Source organism: Eschrichtius robustus, chromosome 5, assembly GCF_028021215.1.
Source record: "Eschrichtius robustus isolate mEscRob2 chromosome 5, mEscRob2.pri, whole genome shotgun sequence".
Classification (NCBI taxonomy): Eukaryota; Metazoa; Chordata; class Mammalia; order Artiodactyla; family Eschrichtiidae; genus Eschrichtius; species Eschrichtius robustus.
Window position 1 is genome coordinate 34,293,779 of NC_090828.1, and position 22,256 is coordinate 34,316,034.

Below are 22,256 nucleotides of genomic sequence, written 5' to 3' on the forward strand. Positions count from 1 at the left end.
GTGGGCCAGAAAGGCCATTGGGGAGGAAGTGCAGAGCAATGTGAGTGAATGTTCAGACTTTAAAATAGAAGTGCCACGAGGAACTTCTGCTTTTGGGGGCCAAAAGCAGCAGAGAGGTAAGGCATAGTGGAATTAACTGAAATTAAAATTCTCTGCAGGTTCAGGAGAAATTCTAGATGGTATCAGAGGCTTTATGAGACTAGCCTTTAGAAGTTTTGTTCAAGGTTCTAATAGAATTTTGGCAAAGAGTTGTTTTGTTCATGCTGCTGCCATTGAGGAGAGCTCTGCTCATGTGAGGAAGGAAAAGTAAAAAGGTAAGAAAATGAGGGATTGTTAAGTATAAAATACCAGGTTGTTAAGGATAAATTGAGTATTAGTGTTCTAAAGGATTTTTCCCCAATTATTTTGTATTTATTAAAATGCGTATTCAAAGTAGACTTCCATAATAAGATCATTAAAACATTAGAAAATGTGAGGTTCCATATTAAATACACATACACTGTCCACAGATTGATATTTTTGCAACAATTGTTGTTTTGTATTTGCAACAATACAAAAAATACAACAATTTTTGTACAGTAGTTGTCGTTCAGTTAGCTTAACCTATGATTTAATCATATATATTAAAAAAAAAACACATTAAGCCAGTCAGGTGCAGCAATAACAAAATGATCCAAGATGTATAAAACAAATGTTTTCAGTACACTGAAAGTATTTGCTTTATACTTTAAAACAAAATTTTCAGCATAATAAGGAATTATTACATACTATAAAAATTAAACAAGTGATTCTTGAAAGACACATAACGACAAAGATTCCTGGGAAATTATTGTTTATAAATAAGGCCACGTTGATTCAAGTTCAGCAAAAGTTGGGAATAAATACAATTCTGCTTTTCAGGTTAGATTTTTAATAGACGGTTTGTTCACTGTTCCCCTCAGCCTTCCTCTCCTTTCCCCTCCCATCCCTTTCTCTTTACTTTACTATACAAAGCTATATTAAAATATCTTGTAATTTTTAAACGCTAACCATTATGTGTTGTGACCAGAGCCCTTAAGAGCAAAGTTAATTATTAGCCCAGAAATATTAGTTAGTAGGGTTACTCTGGATGAAATCACACAACCAAAACCCAAAAGCCATCTGTTCATTACTCCTTTCCACTGTACCTACTATTCCAAAGGATTAAATTCCAGTTCCTTCAGTGGCTGATGACTGAAGGAATATTGGAATAATTTGCAAGCAGAATTACTGCCATTTGTGGGATACAGGACCTAGTCCACATTAGATTAAGACCATCATTTTTAGTTAACAAGAACTCATTGTTTATGCTATTATGTACTTCTCTCCTCTCTCATAATTCCCTTAATTATTTTATATTTAATTGTACAGATTTCGTTTCTCTGCTAACTTAATGATAAACTTAGTGAGGGTAGAGATGAGTTTTCAAGTCATAGAATATAAGTTATAAAATATATAATACCTGATACTAGATGCTCATAAAATTTTTGTTGAAGTATAATATCTTTTCTAATTATATTCTTCTCTGCCTTATAAAGTCTTAAATTAGTTTATTTACATTGTAGATGCTGAGAAAAACTCTTAAAGGGTCTGAAAGTAAAGAACTAGAAGTAACACCTGAGGCACCAACTTTGGTGCCATTTGGGGATGTGGTATGTATGACTAAACCTCAGTAAACCTGTACAAATTATTTTTTATTTCATATGAAAACTATTTAATGTCAAAAAGCATGTGTAGAAAATGGTCCTCTCTGGTAAACATATTCATGAATTTTTCATTTTTATGAGTCAGAAAAGCATTCTAATAATCACTGAAATTATGGAAAACATCCTGATTCACAGAAAAAATGTCTCTACTAGGGATTCCCAAATGCTAGTTACATCAGAATTACCTGGGATACTTTTTTAAAACATTGATTCTTGGGCCCCACTTAAGATCCGCTAACTTAGAAACTGAGAATAGGGCCTAGGAACCAGTATTTTTGTTAAACTCTTCAGATAATTATATTTTTGTCAGATTTAGGGACCTTTGAGTGATAATGGATCCCACATCTCTCCCTCATCCAAAAAATAATAAACCATAGAAACAAAAACAAACATACTCATCAATCATACATGTACATACACAGGTGGGACCTAATATCTAGGCTGAGAACCAGAAAAGTCTGTTTTCTCTTTTGGGTGCTATAGAGAGAGTATAGGCTGTGAGGATCTCTGTATGTTTAGAACTATCAAATATTGTGGTATTCTTTCACAGTTACCTTTATTTTCTAAACACTATTAGAAGAATTAGTGGGTGTGAAATGAGAGTTTCTCTTGTGTCTCTTCTCTAGTTCCTATTGTGTACTAATACATTTTCTTGATTAAAAAATATATGATGAATTTAACACCACCTTTTTAGGGGGAAATAAGAATAATTTATGTATACATTTTTGTTTTTACAGAATGACCGTGGTGTACCTTACTCGTAAAATTATATAACACTTTCTTCCCTCTATCATAATCAAAGTTGAAGTATAAGCCTTCACTGTCCAACTCTAAACTTAGAAAAGATTCTTTGAAATCACTTTTGGCCATAAACTATTATGCATGTCACTATGTTGACATACTAATTTCTGTAATCCATATTCTTGAATATGACTTCTGCGTCTCTTTAGAACTCACATTTTGAAGAATCTTTTTATTTCTCCCACAGTTCCTAACCTTATAGTTCATATTTTCCTTATTTGAATTGCATATTGCTAGACATCAAAAAGCTTCTCTTAAGAGTTAGCTGGAAGTTTTGACAGAGAGATGTTTGGCATGTGACTGATGGCTCCTCCCAGTGTGTGATTCAGCCACATCACCTTCTTTTTGAATGTTCTGTGATTTGGCAAAGTTGGTGCATTTGTAGGCCATGATAACTACATCACAACCCACTACTTCTATTTCTCATACTCATATCCCATTTTCAGGAAAAAATGAAAAAGATGTCTTAAAATTGAGCACATAAAGTACTTTTGTGAACAGCTGTGGTTGCCTTCCTGTTTTAAGTGCATGTTTGAGAGTGTTTCAGGGGTCAAGGTGTTGACAGGGTTATTGCTTTGGGCCACAGATGGGTCTCACAATCTGTGGCAACATTTGTTTTCTGCAACCTGTGAATGGTCATCATTATGGTTTTTGTTTTGATTTTTTTATTTGTTTGTTTGTTTTTGGCTGCATTGGGTCTTCGTTGCTGTGCCTGGGCTTTCTCTAGTTGCAGCGAGCAGGGGCTACTTTTCGTTGTGGTGCACGGGCTTCTTATTGTGGTGGCTTTTTTTGTTGCGGAGCATGGGCTTTAGGCTCACAGGCTTCAGTAGTTGCAGCATGCAGGCTCAGTAGTTGCGGCACGCAGGCCCTAGAGCGTGCGAGCTTCAGTAGTTGCAGCGCACGGGCTCAGTAGTTGTGGCTTGAGGGCTCTAGAGTGCAGGCTCAGTAGTTGTGGCATGCGGGCTTAGTTGCTCCATGGCATGTGGGATCTTCCCGGACCAGGGATCAAACCCGTGTCCCCTGCATTGGCAGGCAAATTCTTAACCACTGCGCCACCAGGGAAGTCCCATCATTATGGTTTTGAATGTTAAATCTTTTTCTATACTTGAATAGAAATTTATTCTCTTTTTTATATTATATGGATCTCTTATGTAAAAGTATAAAAAGCTATTGAAATATAAGGAAAATTAGGATAGTTGCTGATGGCTTCATGTTGAGATACTTGGCAGGCAGTCAGTGATTTATGACAGAATTTTTATATTTAGAATTATGCAAAACAAAATTATAGCTATATTTCCCTGTTTTACCCTCCTTGTGTGCACCCAATTTTAAGAAGTAAACAGTGATTCATGGACTTTCCTATGGCAATACCATTTTAAGTCTCACCTAGATTAGAACCTTTCTTTTAACATAACATTTTATACTTATGTCTCTCTAAGAAGTAGACCACAATATTTTCTTCTTTAGAATTTCATCATTCAGATACAGTAGTCTTTTAATTAAATATTGAGTGCTAACTTCTTTTTCTGCATTGTTCTAAAACCAAATCCTTAAAATTACTTACACTATATTTAAAACTACTATTGGGCCATTTTTTTTGTTTCACAGATATTTAATATAATATTGCTCTTGTTTTTACTTGGCTTTTAAGACCAAACATGGCTGAATTAAGATCAGATGGCTTACATTTGGCTAATACTGCATATTAGTATTCAAGTATTCCTGTATTAATTTTGTACTTGATTTTATGGTTAAACACAAGATACAATTTTCCTTAACATTTGGAAACACTTTGTACAAGAGAGAATGATATTTCACAGCCCTTGTCATATTATAGGCAGTGAATGATTGTTGAATGAATAAAGTGGTTTTAGGATACTGGTTAAAAAAGCTTATCTGAAGCAAGGCATATTTCTTATTATATGCAAGATGCTGTGTTGTATCACTTCTCACCTAATGTAAAATCAAAATGATTCAAAGAGTGACAGTTGGATTGAAGTTAATAAATGAACCATTTTTTTCTTTGTATTCTTGTTTGTTTTAAGTTTACTTTGAACAAATCTTGCCTATTTTTCTGCTTTCTGGTGTTTTCTGTAACTAAATATTTCTAATAAGAAAAAATATTTCTAATGAGAAAAACTAACAAAGTGACACTTTAAAAAAAATGTAGTTTGGTGAGAGTAAAATGGAAGAAAAGTTAACTTTTAAAAATTAATTTGCTGTGTTTTTATTTTGATTGTTATAGGTTGGCTGCCTAGCCATTCATGTAAAGAACTGCAAACATTTTACGCCTAAGAGTATCCTTTCTTTTGATTTAAGAACCATACTGTGATCATATATCACTGTTTCTGTTATATATTGCTGCCTTACAAAACACTCTAAGACTCAGTGGCTTAAAACATTAACCATTTTATTACCAATCACTATCTGTACGTTCACTGGTGGTTCTTCTGCTTCACATTATCACAGCAGGGGCTGCAGTTCAAAAGGGCTGGGATACCTAAAATGGCTCATTTACATGTCTGGTGCCTTAGTGAGAATGCCTGAAAGACTGGACTTAGCTGAGATGCTGAAAGGATTAGACCTTTCTTTCCATGTAGTCCTAGGGTCTTGTCTTTCATCATTAAACATTTTTTTCTGCATTAATTCTGATTTAAAAATATTACATTAAAATATTGATTACTGAAGTTTTTGGTGTCCACTTAAATTTTGTACCCTGGGTAGTGCCACCCTATCCTAGCCTCAGCCCTGGTCACGTCAGTTGCATGTTAAAGTAGTCACAGGAGCAGGCCAGATTCAAGAGCAGAGGAAAATAAACTCCACTTTTTGATGTGGAGAGTGACAAAAGATTTTTCGCTATCTGTAATCCACCTCGATCATCATATAAGTTAAAGAAAATATACATATCTTCTTGGATGATAATACTAATTTATTTCTAATTAATAACTATGCTTCTCAAACATTGTTTAAAGGGTTTATTTTTCTCAGTACCTTTATAAGCTGAATGCTTATTATTAGATCTGTCATGGCATAAAACCAGTCTCATTATGAAGACTTGATGTTTCTTTTGTATATAAAGTGAACTATTGAAGAGAATTCTAAATAGAGTTTTGAAGATAATTAAATCATAAAACAAAATCGTTTTAATTCATGGAGTGCTATGAAAGATAAAAATACAGACCAATATAGTATAAGTGAAGTATATAGTGAAGTGAATTACAAAGTAGAATGCTGCTTTAAATTTTGTTGTCCTAAAATTAAGAATAAATTACTCTGAAGTGACATATTTTTTGAAGTTTTAAATTTCTATGTAATTAGGCTTAGAAAAAAATTTTCAAGTATGTATTGGAAATGTTTAGTCACCTTAAAAATAATATATAGGAAAATTTGCAAAAGAATTATAATGGAAATGTGAGGATAAAAGTATGAGAAGTAATTTAAGGAAGAATCAACCTTCTTTTCCTACTTATATTGTACCTACCACTGATGGGCAAAAATACTATTTTAAAAGACTTTCCTTATTGTTTAATATGCTCTATAATTTCTTTCTTTATTTGATTGATTCTTAGGTTTTGGCCTGAATTGTTTAATGGATTAATTTTACAATATGTTACTGTTCAATTACAACAAAATTTGCTTCCTAAATATGTATTTTCAGTCGGTTTACAACATTACAGTAATTTGTTCATTTGTGTCTCTATTAACAACGTGGTGAAATGTACAAAAAAGTGTAGCTTGCTACCCCCAAACAATGAAGAGGACACTGTAATTACATTTGATGAAGTGAAATATTTTTCTGTACAGGTAATGTTAAATTTCTCTTCTAAATAAAAGAATGCATTTTTATAGTTTCAAACGTTCTACACTAATAATATCTTTTTTTTCTAGGGGACAGGAAAGAAACAAAAGCAATGTTCTTTTATTTGATACTTTACAGTATTTTATTTCTGTATTATAGGCTATATTGATGTTTTTACAGTTTACTGTAGAATACATAATCATGGTGTTCTTCTCTGAGATCTTGCTGTCAGTGATTCTGAGTGTTTATCACACATGGATGCATTTTTCTCTGTCTTAGTCTTCCCCTCCCATTTGCCCTCTTACACCTGCCTTAGTCAGCGTGGGCTACTATAACAAATTACCACAGACTGGGTGGCTTAAACAACAAACCTTTATTTCTCACCTTTCTGGAAGGTGAGAAGTTCCTTATAAGGACAGTAATCAGATTCATGAGGGCTCCATTCTCATGACCTAGTGACCTCCCAAACACACCACCTACAAATACCGTCACATTGGAGATTTAGGCTTCAACATATGAATTTTGAGGGGACACAAACGTTCAGTGCATAGCACACCTTTTTTTTTTCATCTCCTTCTCCTTTCCCTCTCTCCTTTCTTCTTATATAGACTCTCTCTAATTACTTTCGCATGGATTAGCTTATTTAGTCTTTATAACCCTTGAAAATATATATATACTCTTACTATCATCTTTATTTTGCAGATGAGGAAACATACTATAAGGTTTAAAGAACTTTCTTAAGGTCATAGAACTAGTAATTGGTGGAGCTGAGAATGCAGTCAGTCTGGCTTCAAACTGGCTTCATTAAGCCACCTCTCACACCAGAGCTTGCTATGCTGAGTTTGCTTCTGTTTACAGTTAAGCTTCTTTATCTCAGAGTGGTCTTTAAAATGAGTGACACTATTTCATTTAGCTGTAGGATTCCTTGATTAGTCCAGTTGTTTCCTGATAGTTTTATTACATTAGTTGAATTTTAGTGAAATCCTAAAACATTTCCTCTATACCATATATACGTATATATATATTTTTTTTTCAAACTTCATTTTGCTTAAGTGTTGAGTATTGAAGATAGTCCTTTAAACATAGTTTTAAAAAAAAGCATTGTTTTGCTAGAGGCAATCCATATTATTTCTTTTACTTTGCCAATAATTTTCCTAGACTTCATTGCCAAGTTTTCAATAATTTTGTGGCTATATGTCCATTTAAATAAAACTTGAAATTAATACTGGAAAACAATATAAATTAATAGGGTGATTTTTAGCATAATCAAAATATTTTTCCTATATTTATTTTAATAGGAGCTATTAGTTTGAGTATAATAAGAGGAGAGTTTTAGTGGAACTCTAATGGAAAGTTTGGGAATGACCTAGTAATATTTACATAGAAAATTGTACAAGCAAACAAAGAAACATAAAAAAAGCAAGACACATATTAACTCCAGGGAAATTAAAAAATGATACAGGGCAAGAAATACGATCATTGTAAGTATATTATTAAACCCTGAAAAATAGTTACATGTACGTAATAATATAAACACTAAGTATTATTCTAACAAAAAAATGATATATAATATACTGGAGGACTGAGGGGAAAAGAAACGTGAAAATTGTGGGAAGAGGATGTTGAGAGTGAATATTTTTCTTCCACAATAAGCATTCAGTAGATGATATATACATGACTTCAATGTTCATAGTAGCATTATTTACAGTAGCCAAGATATGGAAGCAACCTAAGTATCCGTCAACAGATGAATGGATAAAGAAGATATATATACATACATACATATATACATGTACATACACACAATGGAATACTACTCAGCCATAAGAAAAGAATGAAATTTTACCATTTGCAGCAACACAGATGGACTTGGAGGGCTTTATGCTAAGTGAAATAAGTCAGGAAAGACAAATACTATATGATATCATTTATATGTGAGATCTAAAAAGTACAACAAACTAGTGAATATAACAAAAAAGAAGAAGACTCAGATACAGAGAACCAACTAGTGGTTACCAGTGGGGAGAGGGAAGGGGGAGGGGCAAAATAGGGATGGGGAATTAAGAGCTACAAACTATTAGGTATAGAACAAGCTACAAGGATATATTGTACAATATGGGGAATATAGCAAATATTTTATAATAGCTATAAATGGAGTATAACCTTTAAAAACTGTGAATCACTGTATTGTACACCTGTACTTTATATAATATTATGCATCAACTATACTTCAGTTAAAAAAATAGATAGTATCTAAAAACTAAAAAGAAAAAAAATTAGTAACATGATTTTATGCCAAAAACCAGAGAAATCCCTTAAAAAGGTTGAAAGGTGGCTTCTGAAGAGTGAAAATTAGGTAGTGGGTTGGGTAGTGTACTAAATTATACCTGGGATCGAATTTATGGAGGTATGACTGAATGATGACATAGAGAGGGTAATGCCATTGAAAGAAGAATTTATTATTTATATTTCCTGAGAAAAAGGGACACACCACACCAGACCACACAAGGCCCCAGGGGAAGTTTCAGGGTGGTCAGGAGGCAGAAGACGGAAACAAGGGGAGAGCCCAAGCCAAAGCCTTTATTGGGGTTTCCTTGAGAAAGGTAATGCAGAGTGGAATTCAACAGTTTAGAATTGACTAATCTGAATAATTACAACAGGCTGTGGGCTGTAGTATAGTCTCTAGTTGCCTGGTACCTGGCCCTGGGATGATTTAGGGCAGGGGAAATATTGGTTCCATATGAGAGATAAGGAGGTGGTTAGGGCTATAGACTTGAGATTGGTTAGTTAGCCTATGAAAGATGTGCTACTATCAAGCCAAGCCTTTTGCTATCTCTAGGATCTGGCTAGCCCAGGGAGGGAAATTCTCTCTCTGGCCAGCAAGCTTTTTAAGATGTTGAAACATCATAAAATATAGGGGAAAAAATGGTGAATACAAGTGGGAGAAAAAACATTTCTTTGGTTTAGCCATTGTAAAACTGTTTGACTTTTAGACTATGTACTACCTAACTAGGATAAAATAAAATTATACTGTATATACTTTAGGACTTTAATTTGCTAAAGCGTACAAAGTAGATCTAGGTTAAAAATAAAAACATACAAACCAAAAAATAAAAAGGAATAGCAAGTGGATTTAACCTAGTTTAATTGTTCTGGAAAGCTGTTGGGTAAGTGATGTTAAAACAAAACTCATATCAAAGAATGAATAGTAGAGGATTTCTGTTCTGGCCATGCTGGAGAAGCTGATATTAGATTTACTCTTCTCTTCTAAACAACCCTAAAACTAGTAAAATATATGAAGCAACTATTTTTTGGTATTTGACAATGGGAATTGGAGGGCTGCAATCCTTAAGAGAAGGGAAGCACAAGAGGTGAGCTCCATGTTTACAATAGCTTTCTGTCTGGCAGCAAATCTGGCACAGAGAAATGAAACCCAAGCAGAAAGTAACAGTCTTTCTGGGTGGAGGAAGCAGAGGCTGAGCAGAGGAAACAGATGAGTTTTGGCCTGCTAAGGTGGCTGGAATTTGTAAAGCAGGGTACTAGAGAGGAGGGAGCAGCAGATAAGGAGCCCTAGTAATCTGTGTAGGTTTTCCATTCAGGTTCTTGGCTGGATCCTAAAGTGTGCACGTGCAAGGGGAGTTTGTAGGAGAAATTACAGAGAACAAGTGCTGGAGAGCTGAGAGCTGAATAGAGATTTCAGAAGTCACAAATTCAGAGTCATTGGAGTCTGATGCAGCTAAAGTGGAGAGACCTTGTTGAACATTCTCAGTATTCAGTTGAGATCCCAGAAAGGCCAGGTCTTAGGAATAAGGATCATGTCCTAAGAGTAAGGGTTAAACCTACTAGGACTAAGGACAAAAACTGAAACAGACCTATCCTCAAACTTTTTCATAGAATCAAGATGATCTTCCAGTAGTTGATTGCCTTCCAGAAAAGAACTCAGTAGTTCTTAGAGGAAGATATAAAAACCCAGAGTCTCTATTACATATCCTTCACAATGCCCATCATATAATAAAAAATTGCTATTCATAGGGAAATAAAAACAGACAATAGGGCTAAACCCCCAGGTGACGCAAATGTTTGAATCTGCAGACTGGAACGTTATAACTATCATAAATGTGTCAAAGTGGAAAAGGAGGACAAAATGGATGATCACAATGGGAATTTTGAAGAGAATGGAAACTAAAAAGAACCAAATGGAGATTCTAGATATGAAAAATATAATATTGACATGAAAAATTCATTTGAAATGTTTCAAAGCATTCTGAACAGAACAGAAGGATCTGTTAACTGAAAGACAAGTCAATAGAAATCATTCAAATTGAGGCTCAGAGAGAAAAAAGATTGAAAAATGGAAGAGACCAGTGGGCAACATCACTCAATTTATAGATGTGTAATTACATGCCAGAAGGAAATTAGAAGAAGTATTTAGAGTTATTTAATATTTTAGAATTTTCTCTGCTAAACATTTTCCAAAGTTGATGAAAGACATCAATCTATAGATTCAAGAAACTCAGTGAACCTCAAGCAGAATAAGTACAAAGATGATCACACCAAAATACATCATAGTCAAACTGCTAAAAAGAAAAAAGAAAAAAGAAAATCTTAAAGGTAGCCAGAGGGAAAAAACACATGACATTCAAGTGAACAACAGTAAGAATAACAGCATACTTCCCATCAAAAACAGTGGAGGTCAGGGACTACCCTGGTGGTCCAGTGGTTAAGAATCTGCCTTCCAATGCAGGGGACATGGGTTCAATCCCAGGTTGGGCGACTAAGATCCCACGTGCCACGGGGCAACTAAGCCTGTGCACCACAACTACTGAGCCCACGTGCACTAGAGCCCGTGTGCCCCAACAAAGAACCTGTGTACCACAACAAAAGATCCCACGTGCCGCAACGAATATCCTGTATACCTCAACTAAGACCTGACACAGCCAAATAAATAAATAAATAAATAAAATTTTTTAAAAAGTGGAGGTCAGGTGTCAAGGGAATGCCGTCTTTCAAGTGGTAAAAATAAGGTCAACCTAGATTTCTAAATCCAATGAAAATATTCTCCAAAAAGACTGTGAAAGACAAAAGCTGAGGGTTTGTATCATTTTAATAAACATCAAAGGAACGTTTATCCCAAATGGAAGTCCAGATTCACAGGAAGGAATGAAGAACACTGGTAATGGTAAATATATGGGTAAAAATAAAAGACTATTAAAAAGAAGAAAATAAATAAAAAGACTATTTTAGAAATGTTCTCCAAAAGACTAGACTGGTTTTTTTTTTACATATATACATTTAAATTTTTTAAGTTATATATTGGAGTATAGTTGATTAACAATGTTGTGTTAGTTTCAGATATACAGCAAAGTGATTCAGTTTTACATATACATGTATCTATTTTTCAAATTCTTTTCCCATTTAGGTTATTACAGAATGTTTTTTAATTAATTAATTAATTTTTGGCTGTGTTGGGTCCTCGTTGCTGTGCACGGGCTTTCTCTAGTTGCTGGCGACTGGGGCTACTCTTTGTTATGGTGCATGGGTTTCTCCCTGTGGTGGCTTCTCTTGTTGTGGAGCGTAGGCTCTAGGCATGTGGGCTTCAGTAGCTGTGGCATGTGGGTTCTGTAGTTGTGGCTCATGGGCTCTAGAGCACAGGCTCAGTAGTTGTGGCACACAGCCTTAGTGTCTCCGTGGGATCTCCCTGGATCAGGGAACGAACCTGTGTCCCCTATATTGGCAATGGATTCTTAACCACTGTGCCACCAGGGAGGTCCTTATTACAGAATATTGAGCAGCATTCCCTGTGCTATACAGTAGGTCCTTGCTGGTTATCTATTTTAAATATAGCAGTCTGTACATGTCAGTCCCAAACTCCCAGTCTATCCCTCCCTCCACACCCTTTCCCTGTGGTAACCACAATTTCATTCTCTAAGTCTCTGAGTCTGTTTCTGTTTTGTAAATAAGTTCATTTGTATATTTTTTTTTAGATTTCACATATAAGGGATATCATATGATATTTGTCTTTCTCACTTCATTTAGTATGATAATCTCCAGGTCCATCCATGTTGCCACTAATGGCATTATTTCATTCTTTTTAATGGCTGAGTAATATTCCATTGTATATATGTACTACATCTTCTTTATCCATTCCTTCATCGATGGACATTTAGGTTGCTTCCATGTCTTGGCTATTGTAAACAGCGCTGCAGTGAACATTGGCATGCATGTATCCTTTCAAATATTTGTTTTTTTCTGGATATATGCCCAGGAGTGGGATTGCTGGATCATATGGTAGCTCTATTTTTAGTTTTTTAAGGAACCTCCATACTGTTCTCCACAGTGGCTGTACTGATTTACATTCCCACCAACAGTGCAAGAGGGTTCCCTTTTCTCCACACCCTCTCCAGCATTTATTGTCTGTAGACTTTTTGATGATGGCCATTGTGACTGGTTTGAGGTGATACCTCATTGTAATTTTGATTTGCATTTCTTTAATAATTAGCGATGTTGAGCATCTTTTCATGTGCCTCTTGGCCATCTGTTTGTCTTCTTTGGAGAAATGTCTGTTTAGGTCTTCTGCCCATTTTCTTGATTGGGTTGTTTGTTTTTTTGTTATTGAGCTGCATGAGCTGTTTGTAAATTTTGGAGATTGATCCCTTGTCAGCCTCATCATTTGTAAATATTTTCTTCCATTCTGTGGGTTGTCTTTTCGTTTTGTTTATGGTTTCCGTGCTGTGCAAAAGCTTTTGAGTTTAATTATATCCCATTTGTTTATTTTTGTTTTTATTTCCATTACTCTAAGAGACGGATTGAAAAAGATATTGTGATTTGTGTCAAAGAGAGTTCTGCCTATGTTTTAGGATCCAGTCTTACATTTAGGTCTTTAATTCATTTTGAGTTTATTTTTGTTTATGGTGTTAGAGAATGTCCTAATTTCATTTTTTTACATGTAGCTGTCTAGTTTTCCCAGCACCATTTATTAAAGAGACTATCTTTTCTCCACTGTATACTCTTGCCCCCTTTGTCATAAAATAATTGAACATAGGTGCATGCATTTATTTCTGGACTTTCTATCATGTTCCATTGATCTATATTTCTGTTTCTGTGCCAGTACCATACTGTCTTGATTACTGTAGCTTTGTAGTATAGTCTGAAGTCAGGCAGCCTGATTCCTTCAGCTCCATTTTTCTTTCTCAAGATTGCTTTGGCTATTTGCGGTCTTTTGTGTCTCCATACAAATTTTGAGAATTTTTGCTCTAGTTCTGTGAAAAACGCCATTGGTAATTTGATAGGGATTGCATTGAATCTGTAGATTGCTTTGGGTAGTATAGTCATTTTGACAATATTGATTCTTCCAATCCAAGGGCATGGTATATCTTTCCATCTGTTTGTGTCATCTTCAATTTCTTTCATCAACATCTTACAGTTTTCAGAGTACAGGTCTTTTGCCTCCTTAGGTAGGTTTATTTTATTCTTTTTGATGCAATTGTAAGTAGGACTGTTTCTTGAATTTCTCTTTCTTATCTTTCATTGTTAGTGTATAGAAATGTAACAGATTTCTGTGTATTAATTTTTTAACTTTACCAAATTCATTGATGAGCTCTAGTAGTTTTCTGGTAGCATCTTTAGGATTTTCTCTGTATAGTATCATGTCATCTGCAAACAGTGACAGTTTTACTTCTTCTTTTCCAATTCAGATTCTTTAAATTTGTTTTTCTTCTCTGATTGCCATGGCTAGGACTTCCAAAAACTATGTTGAATAAAAGTGGTGAAAGTGGACATCCTGGTCTTGTTCCTGATCTTGGAGGAAATGCTTTCAGCTTTAACCATTGAGTATGATGTTAGCTGTAGGTTTGTCATATATGGCCTTTATTATGCTAAGGTATGTTCCCTCTATGCCCACTTTCTGCAGAGTTTTTATCATAAATGTAAGACCAGATACTATAAAACTCCTAGAGGAAAACAGACAGGACACTCTTTGACATAAATTGCAGCAATATCTTTTTGGATCCGTGTCCTAGAGTAATGGAAATAAAAACAAAAATAAACAAATGGGACCTAATTATACTTAAAACCTTTTGCACAGAAAAGGAAACCATAAACAAAACGAGAGTTGTGTTTTTTTTTTTAATTTTATTTATTTATTTATTTATTTTTGGCTGTGTTGTGTCTCCGTTTCTGTGCGAGGGCTTTCTCCAGTTGCGGCAAGCAGGGGCCATTCCTCATCGCAGTGCACGGCCCTCTCCTGTTGCAGAGCATAGGCTCCAGACGCGCAGGCTCAGTAATTGTGGCTCACGGGCTGCAGCATGTGGGATCTTCCCAGACCAGGGCTCGAACCCGTGTCCCCTGCATTGGCAGGCAGACTCTCAAACACTGCGCCACCAGGGAAGCCCGAGAGTTTTTTTGTTTTTTTCTAAATCACAGTTTCAATTTTACTACTTGTGATTGTGTCTGTTCATATTTTCTATTTCGTCCTGGTTCAGACTTGGGAGACTGCACCTTTCTAAGAATTTGTCCATTTCTTCCAGGTTGTTCATTTTACTGACATATAGTTGCTTGTAGTAGTCTCTTATGATCCTTCGTGTTTCTGTGGTGTCCATTGTAACTTCTTCTTTTTCATTTCTAATTTTATTGATTTGAGCCCTCCACCTTTTTTCTTGAAGAGTGTGGCTAAAGGTTTATCAATTCTATCTTTTCAGACAACCAACTTTTACTTTCATTGATCTTTTCTGTTGTTTTATTTGTCTCTATTTCATTTATTTCTGCTCTGATCTTTATGATTTCTTTCCTTCTGCTAACTTTGGGTTTTGTATGTTCTTCTTTCTCTAGTTGCTTTAGGTGTAAGATTAGGATTTTATTTGGGATTTTTCTTGTTTGCTGAGGTAAGCTTGTATCACTATAAAGTTCCCTCTTAGAGCTGCTTTTGCTGTGTCCCATAGGTTTTGGATCATCGTGCTTTTGTTTTCATTTGTCTCTATATTTTTTTAATCTTTTTTTAAAATAGATCTTTATTGGAGTATAATTGCTTCACAATACTGTGTTAGTTTCTGTTGTACACCAAAGTGAATCAGCCATATGCATACATATGTCCCCATATCCCTTCCCTCTTGAGCCTCCCTCCATCCTCCCTATCCCACCCCTCTAGGTCATCACGAAGCACCAAGCTGATCTCTCTGTGCTATGCTGCTGCTTCCCACTAGCTAACTATTTTACATTCGGTAGTGTATATATGTCGATGCTACTCTCACTTCACCCCAGCTTCCCTCTCGCACCCCGTGTCCTCAAGTCCATTCTCTATGTCTACATCTTTATTCCTACCCTGCAACTAGGTTCATTAGTACCATTTTTTTTTTTTTTTTAGATTCCATATATATGTGTTAGCATACGGTATTTGTTTTTCTCTTTCTGACTTACTTCACTCTGTGTGATAGACTCTGGGTCCATCCACCTCACTACAAGTAACTCAACTTCATTTCTTTTTATGGCTGAGTAATATTCCATTGTGTATATGTGCCACAACTTCTTTATCCATTCATCTGTTGATGAACATTTAGGTTGCTTCCATGTCTTGGCTATTGTAAATAGAGCTGCAATGAACACTGTGGTACATGACTCTTTTTGAATTATGGTTTTCTCAGCGTATATGCCCAGTAGTGGGATTGCTGGGTCATATGGTAGTTCTGTTTTTAGATTTTTAAGGAATCTCCATACTGTTTTCCATAGTGGTTGTATCAATTTACATTCCCACCAACAGTGCAGGAGAGTTCCCTTTGCACCACACCCTTTCCAGCATTTACTGTTTCTAGATTTTTTTGATGATGGCCATTCTGACCAGTGTGAGGTGATACCTCATTGTAGTTTTGATTTGCATTTCTCTAATAATTAGTGACATTGAGCATCTTTTCATGTGCCTCTTGGCCATCTGTATGTCTTCCTTGGTGAAATGTCTGTTTAGGTCTTCCGCACATTTTTTAACTGGATTTTTTGTTTTTTTGATATTGAGCTCCATGAGCTGTTTGTATATTTTGGAGATTAATCCTTTGTCTGTTGTTTCATTTGCAAATATTTTCTCCCATTCTGAGGGTTGTCTTTTTGTCTTGTTTATGGTTTCCTTTGCTGTGCAAAAGCTTTTATGTTTAAGTCCCATTTGTTTATTTTTGTTTCTCTAGGAGGTGGGTCAAAAAAGTTCTTGCTGTGGTTTATGTCAAAGAGTGTTTTTCCTATGTTTTCCTCTAAGAGTTTTATAGTGTCTGGTCTTACATTTAGGTCTTTAATCCATTTGGAGTTTATGTTTGTGTATGGTGTTAGGGAGTGTTCTAATTTCATTCTTTTACATGTAGCTGTCCAGTTTTTCATTTGTCTCTAGGTATTTTTTAAATTCTTCTTTGATTTCTTCAGTGATCCATTGGTTGTTTAGTGGCATATTGTTTAGCCTCCATCTGTTTATATGTTTTACAGTTTTTTTCTTGTAGTTGATTTCTAATCTCATGGTGTTGTGGTCAGAAAAACTGCTTGATATGATTTCAGTTTTCTTAAATTTATCGGGGCTTGCTTTGTGACGCAGTATGTGATCAGTCCTGGAGAATGTTCCATGTGCACTTGAGAAGAATGTGTATTCTGCTTTTGGGTGGAATGCTCTATAAATATCAATTTATATCAAAATATCAAGTCCATCTGGTCTAATGTGTCTTTTAAGGCCTGTGTTTCCTTATTGATTTTCCGCCTGGATGATTCGTCCATTGATGGAGGTGGGGTGTTAAAGTCCCCCAGTATGGGACTTCCCTGGTGGCGCAGTCATTAAGAATCTGCCTGCCAATGCAGTGGACACGGGTTCGAGCCCTGCTCTGGGAAGATCCCACATGCCGCGGAGCAACTAAAGCCCATGTGCCACAACTACTGAGCCTGAGTTCTGGAGCCCATGAGCCACAACTACTGAGCCTGCATGCTGCAACTACTGAAGCTGCATGGCCTAGAGCTTGTGCTCTGCAACTAGAGAAGCCACTGCGCTGAGTAGCCCACTCACCACAATGAAGAGTAGCCCCCACTCACCGCAACTAGAGAAAGCCCGCGTGCAGCAACAAAGACCCAACACAGCCAAAAATAAAATATAAATAAATAAATTTATAAAAATAAAAAGTGCCCCACTACTACTGTGTTGCTGTCAGTTTCTCCTTTTATGACTGTTAGTATTTGCCTTATATATTGAGGTGATCCTATGTTGGGTGCATATGTATTTACAATTGTTGTTTCTTCTTCTTGGATTGATCCTTTGACCATTATGTAGTGTCTTTCACTTTCAGTCTGTGTGTGTCCCTAGATCTGAAATGGGTCTCTTGTAGACAGCATATATACAGGTCTTGTTTTTGTATCCATTCAGCCAGTTTATATCTTTTGTTTGGAGCATTTAATACGTTCAAGGTAATTATTGATATGTATGTTTTTATTGCCATTTTGTTAATTGTTTTGGATTTGTTTTTGTAGGTCTTTTTTCTTCCCTTACTCTTTTGTTCTCTTCTCTTGTGACCTGCTGACTAATTTTAGTGCTGTGCTTGGATTCCTTTCTCTATCTTGTGTGTGTATCTATTGTAGATTTTCGGTTTTGGGGTTGCCATGAAGATTTGGTATCTATAACAGTCTGTATATAAACAAGATTGTTTTAAGTTGCTGGTCTTATAATGCATTTCCAATATCCTGCATTTGTGCTCTCCTCTTCTCACAGTCGCTGGTTTTGATATATTTGTGTGCAGATTATTTCCTACCTTTACTGTATGTTTGCCTTTACTGATAAGCTTTTCCATTTGTAATTTACTTGTTCCTAGTTGTGGCCTTTTCTTTTCCATCTAGAGAAGTTCCATTAGCATTTGTTGCAAAGCTGGGCTGGTGGTGCTGAATTCTCTTAGCTTTGGCTTGTCTGTAAAGCCTCTGATTTCTCCATTGAATCTGAATGAGAGCTTTGCTGGGTAGAGTATTCTTGGTTGTAGGTTCTTCCCTTTCATCACTTTAAATATATCGTGCCACTCCCTTCCAGGCTGAGAGTTTCTGCTGAGAAATCAGCTGATAACCTTATGGGAATTCCCTTGCATGTTACTTGTTGCTTTTCCTTTGTTGCTTTTAATTTTTTTTTTTTGTCTTTGATTTTTGTCAATTTATTCTTTGTGTCTCAGCGTGTTTCTCCTTGGGTTTATCCTGCCTGGGACTCTCTGTGCTTCCTGGACATGGGTGACTGTTTCCTTTCCCATGTTAGGCAATTTCTTAGCTATTATCTCTTCAAATATTTTCTCAGGTCGTTTCTCTCTGTCTTCTCCTTTTGGGACCTCTATAATGTGAATCTTGGTGCATTTAATGTTGTCCCAGATTAAGATGGCAGTGTGGGAAGACGCGGACTTCGCGTCTCCCCACGACTAGGGCACCCGCAGGATGCTGTGGGGGACCTTGACACCCAAGGAGATGGGAGGAACCCCCAAGCGAACTGATAGGACATGGGGGGACTGAGGTGGGGGAAAAGTGGAAGCTGGACAGGACCGGCACCCCTGAGGGTGGCTGAGAGGGGGGAGGGGTTCCCACGCATGGAGGGACCCTTGGGGGCTTGGATTGGGGGGAGCACGCCAGTGTATCCCCTGCCCAGTTGGCCAGAGAAATCTGCTCGGCTCTTTGGCTGCGTCCTATGCCCTCAGAGGCCCCCTCTGGGCCGTGTGGGTCCTGGGGGCGTAGGAGGGAGGCCAGGGGAGAGCAGGAGAGGCAAGCAGGAGGGGTTCTCCAGGACCAGAGTAGCAGGAGAGGAGCGGAGGGCATTTGCCCCACCCACTTGAGCCCAAGAAGCCTGCTGGGCTCCCAGATGGGTTCCCCTGCCCTCTGAGACCAGAGGCGGGAGGCACACCTGGGTCCCTTCTGTTCCTTTGAGCCTAAGCCCCACGCCCACACACCCAAGAGCCTTTTCCAGCCCTGCAGGTCCTAAGCATAGACCCCACCCATCGCCCAAACCCCGCCCCTGCTTAGGCCCCGCCCTCCACAGCCAAAGCCTTTTCCAACTTTTTTTTTTCGCCTCCTCTGTTTTACTATTGTGGTTCTGTTTTACCGTCTGGTTGTTGTTTTATCTATATTTTTATGTTTATATTCTTTCTAACATATCTGTTAGTTTTCTAGTCTAATTTTATTTTTTACTTTGTTATTGTTCTCCCCCCACCCCTTTTTTTTTTTTTTGCTGCTCCGTGTGGCTTGCAAGATCTTGGTTCACAAGCTGGGGATCAGGCTGAAGCTCCTGCAGTGGGAGCACCAAGTCCAAACCACTGGACTAACAGAGAACCTCAGACCCCAGGGAATATTCATTGGAGTGAGGTCTCCTGGAGGTCCTCATCTCAAAACCGAGACCCAGGTCTACCCAACAGGCTACAAGCTCCAGTGTTGGAAGCCTCAGGCCAAACAAACAGTAAGACAGGAGCACAATCCCACTCATCAAAAAAGAAAAAAGGGGCTTCCCCAATGGCGCAGTGGTTGGGAGTCCACCTGCCAATTCAGGGGACATGGGTTCGGGCCCTGGTCTGGTAAGATTCCACATGCCACGGAGCAACTGAGCCCATGCGCCACAACTACTGAGCCTGTGCTCTGGAGCCTGCGAGCCACAACTGCTGAGCCCACGTGCCACAGCTGCTGAAGGCTGTACGCCTAGAGCCTGTGCTCCACAACAAGATAAGCCACCACAATGAGAAGCCTGTGCACACTAACAAGGAGTAACACCCACTCGCCGCAACTAGAGAAGGTCCGCGCAGCAACGAGGACCCAACGCAGCCAAAAGTAAACTAAAAAAAAAAAAAAAAAAAGCAAAATAATATGTCACAGATGAAAGAGCAAGGTAAAAACCTAGAAGACCAAATAAATGAAGAGGAAATAGTCAATCTACCTGAAAAAGAATTCAAAGTAATGATAGTAAAGATGATCCCGAATCTCAGAAATAGAATGGAGGCACGGATTGAGAAAATACAAGAAATTTTTAACAAAGATCTGGAAGAACTAAAGAACAAACAAACAGATGAACAACACAATAACTGAAATGAAAAATACACTAGAAGGAATCAATAACAATAACTTAGGCAGAAGAATGAATAAGTGAGCTGGAAGACAGAATGGTGGAAATAACAGCCAAGAAGCAGAATACAGAAAAAAGAATGAAAAGAATTGAAGACAAACTCAGCTCTGGGACAACAGTAAATGCACCAACATTCGAATTATAGTGGTCACAGAAGAAGAGAAAAAGAAAGGGTTGAGAAATCATTTGAAGAGATTATAGTCGAAAACTTCCCTAACATGAGAAAGGAAATAGTCACTGAAGTCCAGGAAGCACAGAGAGTCCCATACAGGTTCAACCCCAGGAGAACACACCAAGACACATATTAATCAAACTAACAAAAATTAAATTCAAAGAAAAAATATTAAAAGCAGCAAGGGGGGACCTTCAGGATGGCAGAGGAGTAAGACATGGAGATCACCTTCCTCCCCATAAATACATCAAAAATGCATCTACATGTGGAACAACTCGTACAGAACACCTACTGAACGCTGGCAGAAGACCTCCGACTTCCCCAAAGGCAAGAAACTCCCCACGTACCTGGGTAGGGCAAAAGAAAAAAGAAAAGACAGAGACAAAAGAATAGGGATGAGACCTGCACTTCTGGGAGGGAGCTGTGAAGGAGGAAAAGCTTCCACACACTAGGAAGCCCCTTCACTGGTGGAGACGGGGGATGGTGGTGGGAAAGCATTGGAGCCATGGAGGAGAGCAGAGCAACAGGTGTGCAGAGGGCAAAGCGGAGAGATTCCCGCACAGAGGATCGGTGCTGAGCAGCACTCACCAGCCTGAGAGGCTTGTCTGCTCACCCGCCTAGGCGGGACGGGTGGGGGCTGGGACATGAGGCTCTGGCTTCTTTGGAGGTCAGATCCCAGGGAGAGGACTGGGGTTGGCTACATGAACACAGCCTGAAGGGGGCTAGTGTGCCACAGCTAGCAAGGAGGGAGTCCAGGAAAAAGTCTGGAACTGCCTAAGAGGCAAGAGACCATTTTTTCAAGGTGTGCAAGGAGAGGGGATTCAGAGCATGGCCTAAATGAGCTCCAGAGACGGGCGCGAGCTGTGGCTCTCAGCGCAGACACCAGGGACAGGCATGAAATGCTAAGGCTGCTGCTGCAGCCACCAAGAAGCCTGTGTGCAAGCACAGGTCACTATCCACACCTCCCCTCCTGGGAGCCTGTGCAGCCCGCCACTGCCAGGGTCCCGTGATCCAGGGACAACTTCCCCGGGAGAACACACGGCATGCCTCAGGCTGTTGCAACGTCACACCGGCCTCTGCCGCTGCAGCCTCTTCCCACATTCCGTACCCCTCCTTCCCCCCAGCCTGAGTGAGCCAGAGCCCCCGAATCAGCTGCTCCTTTAACCCTGTCCTGTCTGGGCGGAGAACAGACTTCCTCAGGCGACCTACACACAGAGGCGGGGCCAAATCCAAAGCTGAACCCCAGGAGCTGTGCGAAAAAAGAAGAGAAAGGGAAATTTCTCTCAGCAGCCTCAGGAGCAGTGGATTAAATCTCCACAATCAACTTGATGTACCCTGCATCTGTGGAATACCTGAATAGACAACGAATCATCCCAAAATTGAGGCGGTGGACTTTGGGAGCAAGTGTAGACTGGGGGTTTGCTTTCTGCATCTAATTTGTTTCTGGTTTTATGTTTATCTTAGTTTAGTATTTAGAGCTTATTATAATTGGTAGATTTGTTTATTGATTTGGTTGCCCTCTTCCTTTTTTTAAAATATAGATGTATATTTTTTCCTTTTTCTCTTTTTGTGAGTGTGTATGTGCATACTTCTTTGTGTGATTTTGTCTGTATACCTTTGCTTTTACCAATTGTCCTAGGGTTCTGTCTTTCCTTTTTTTTTTTTTTTTTTTTGTTATTT

The 22,256-nt window shown here is 37.9% G+C and overlaps 1 protein-coding gene across 1 annotated transcript in view; it reads left to right on the forward strand.

Annotated features, from left to right (window-relative positions):
• The window catches only part of C2CD6 (C2 calcium dependent domain containing 6), a 115,361-nt gene that overhangs the window by 17,883 nt on the left and 75,222 nt on the right, over positions 1-22,256 (forward strand). The window contains exons 2-3 of the mRNA XM_068543827.1: positions 4,771-4,822; positions 6,184-6,329. Of these exons, the coding sequence (XP_068399928.1) occupies positions 4,771-4,822; positions 6,184-6,329 (198 nt within the window). The remainder of the gene's footprint in view (positions 1-4,770; positions 4,823-6,183; positions 6,330-22,256) is intronic.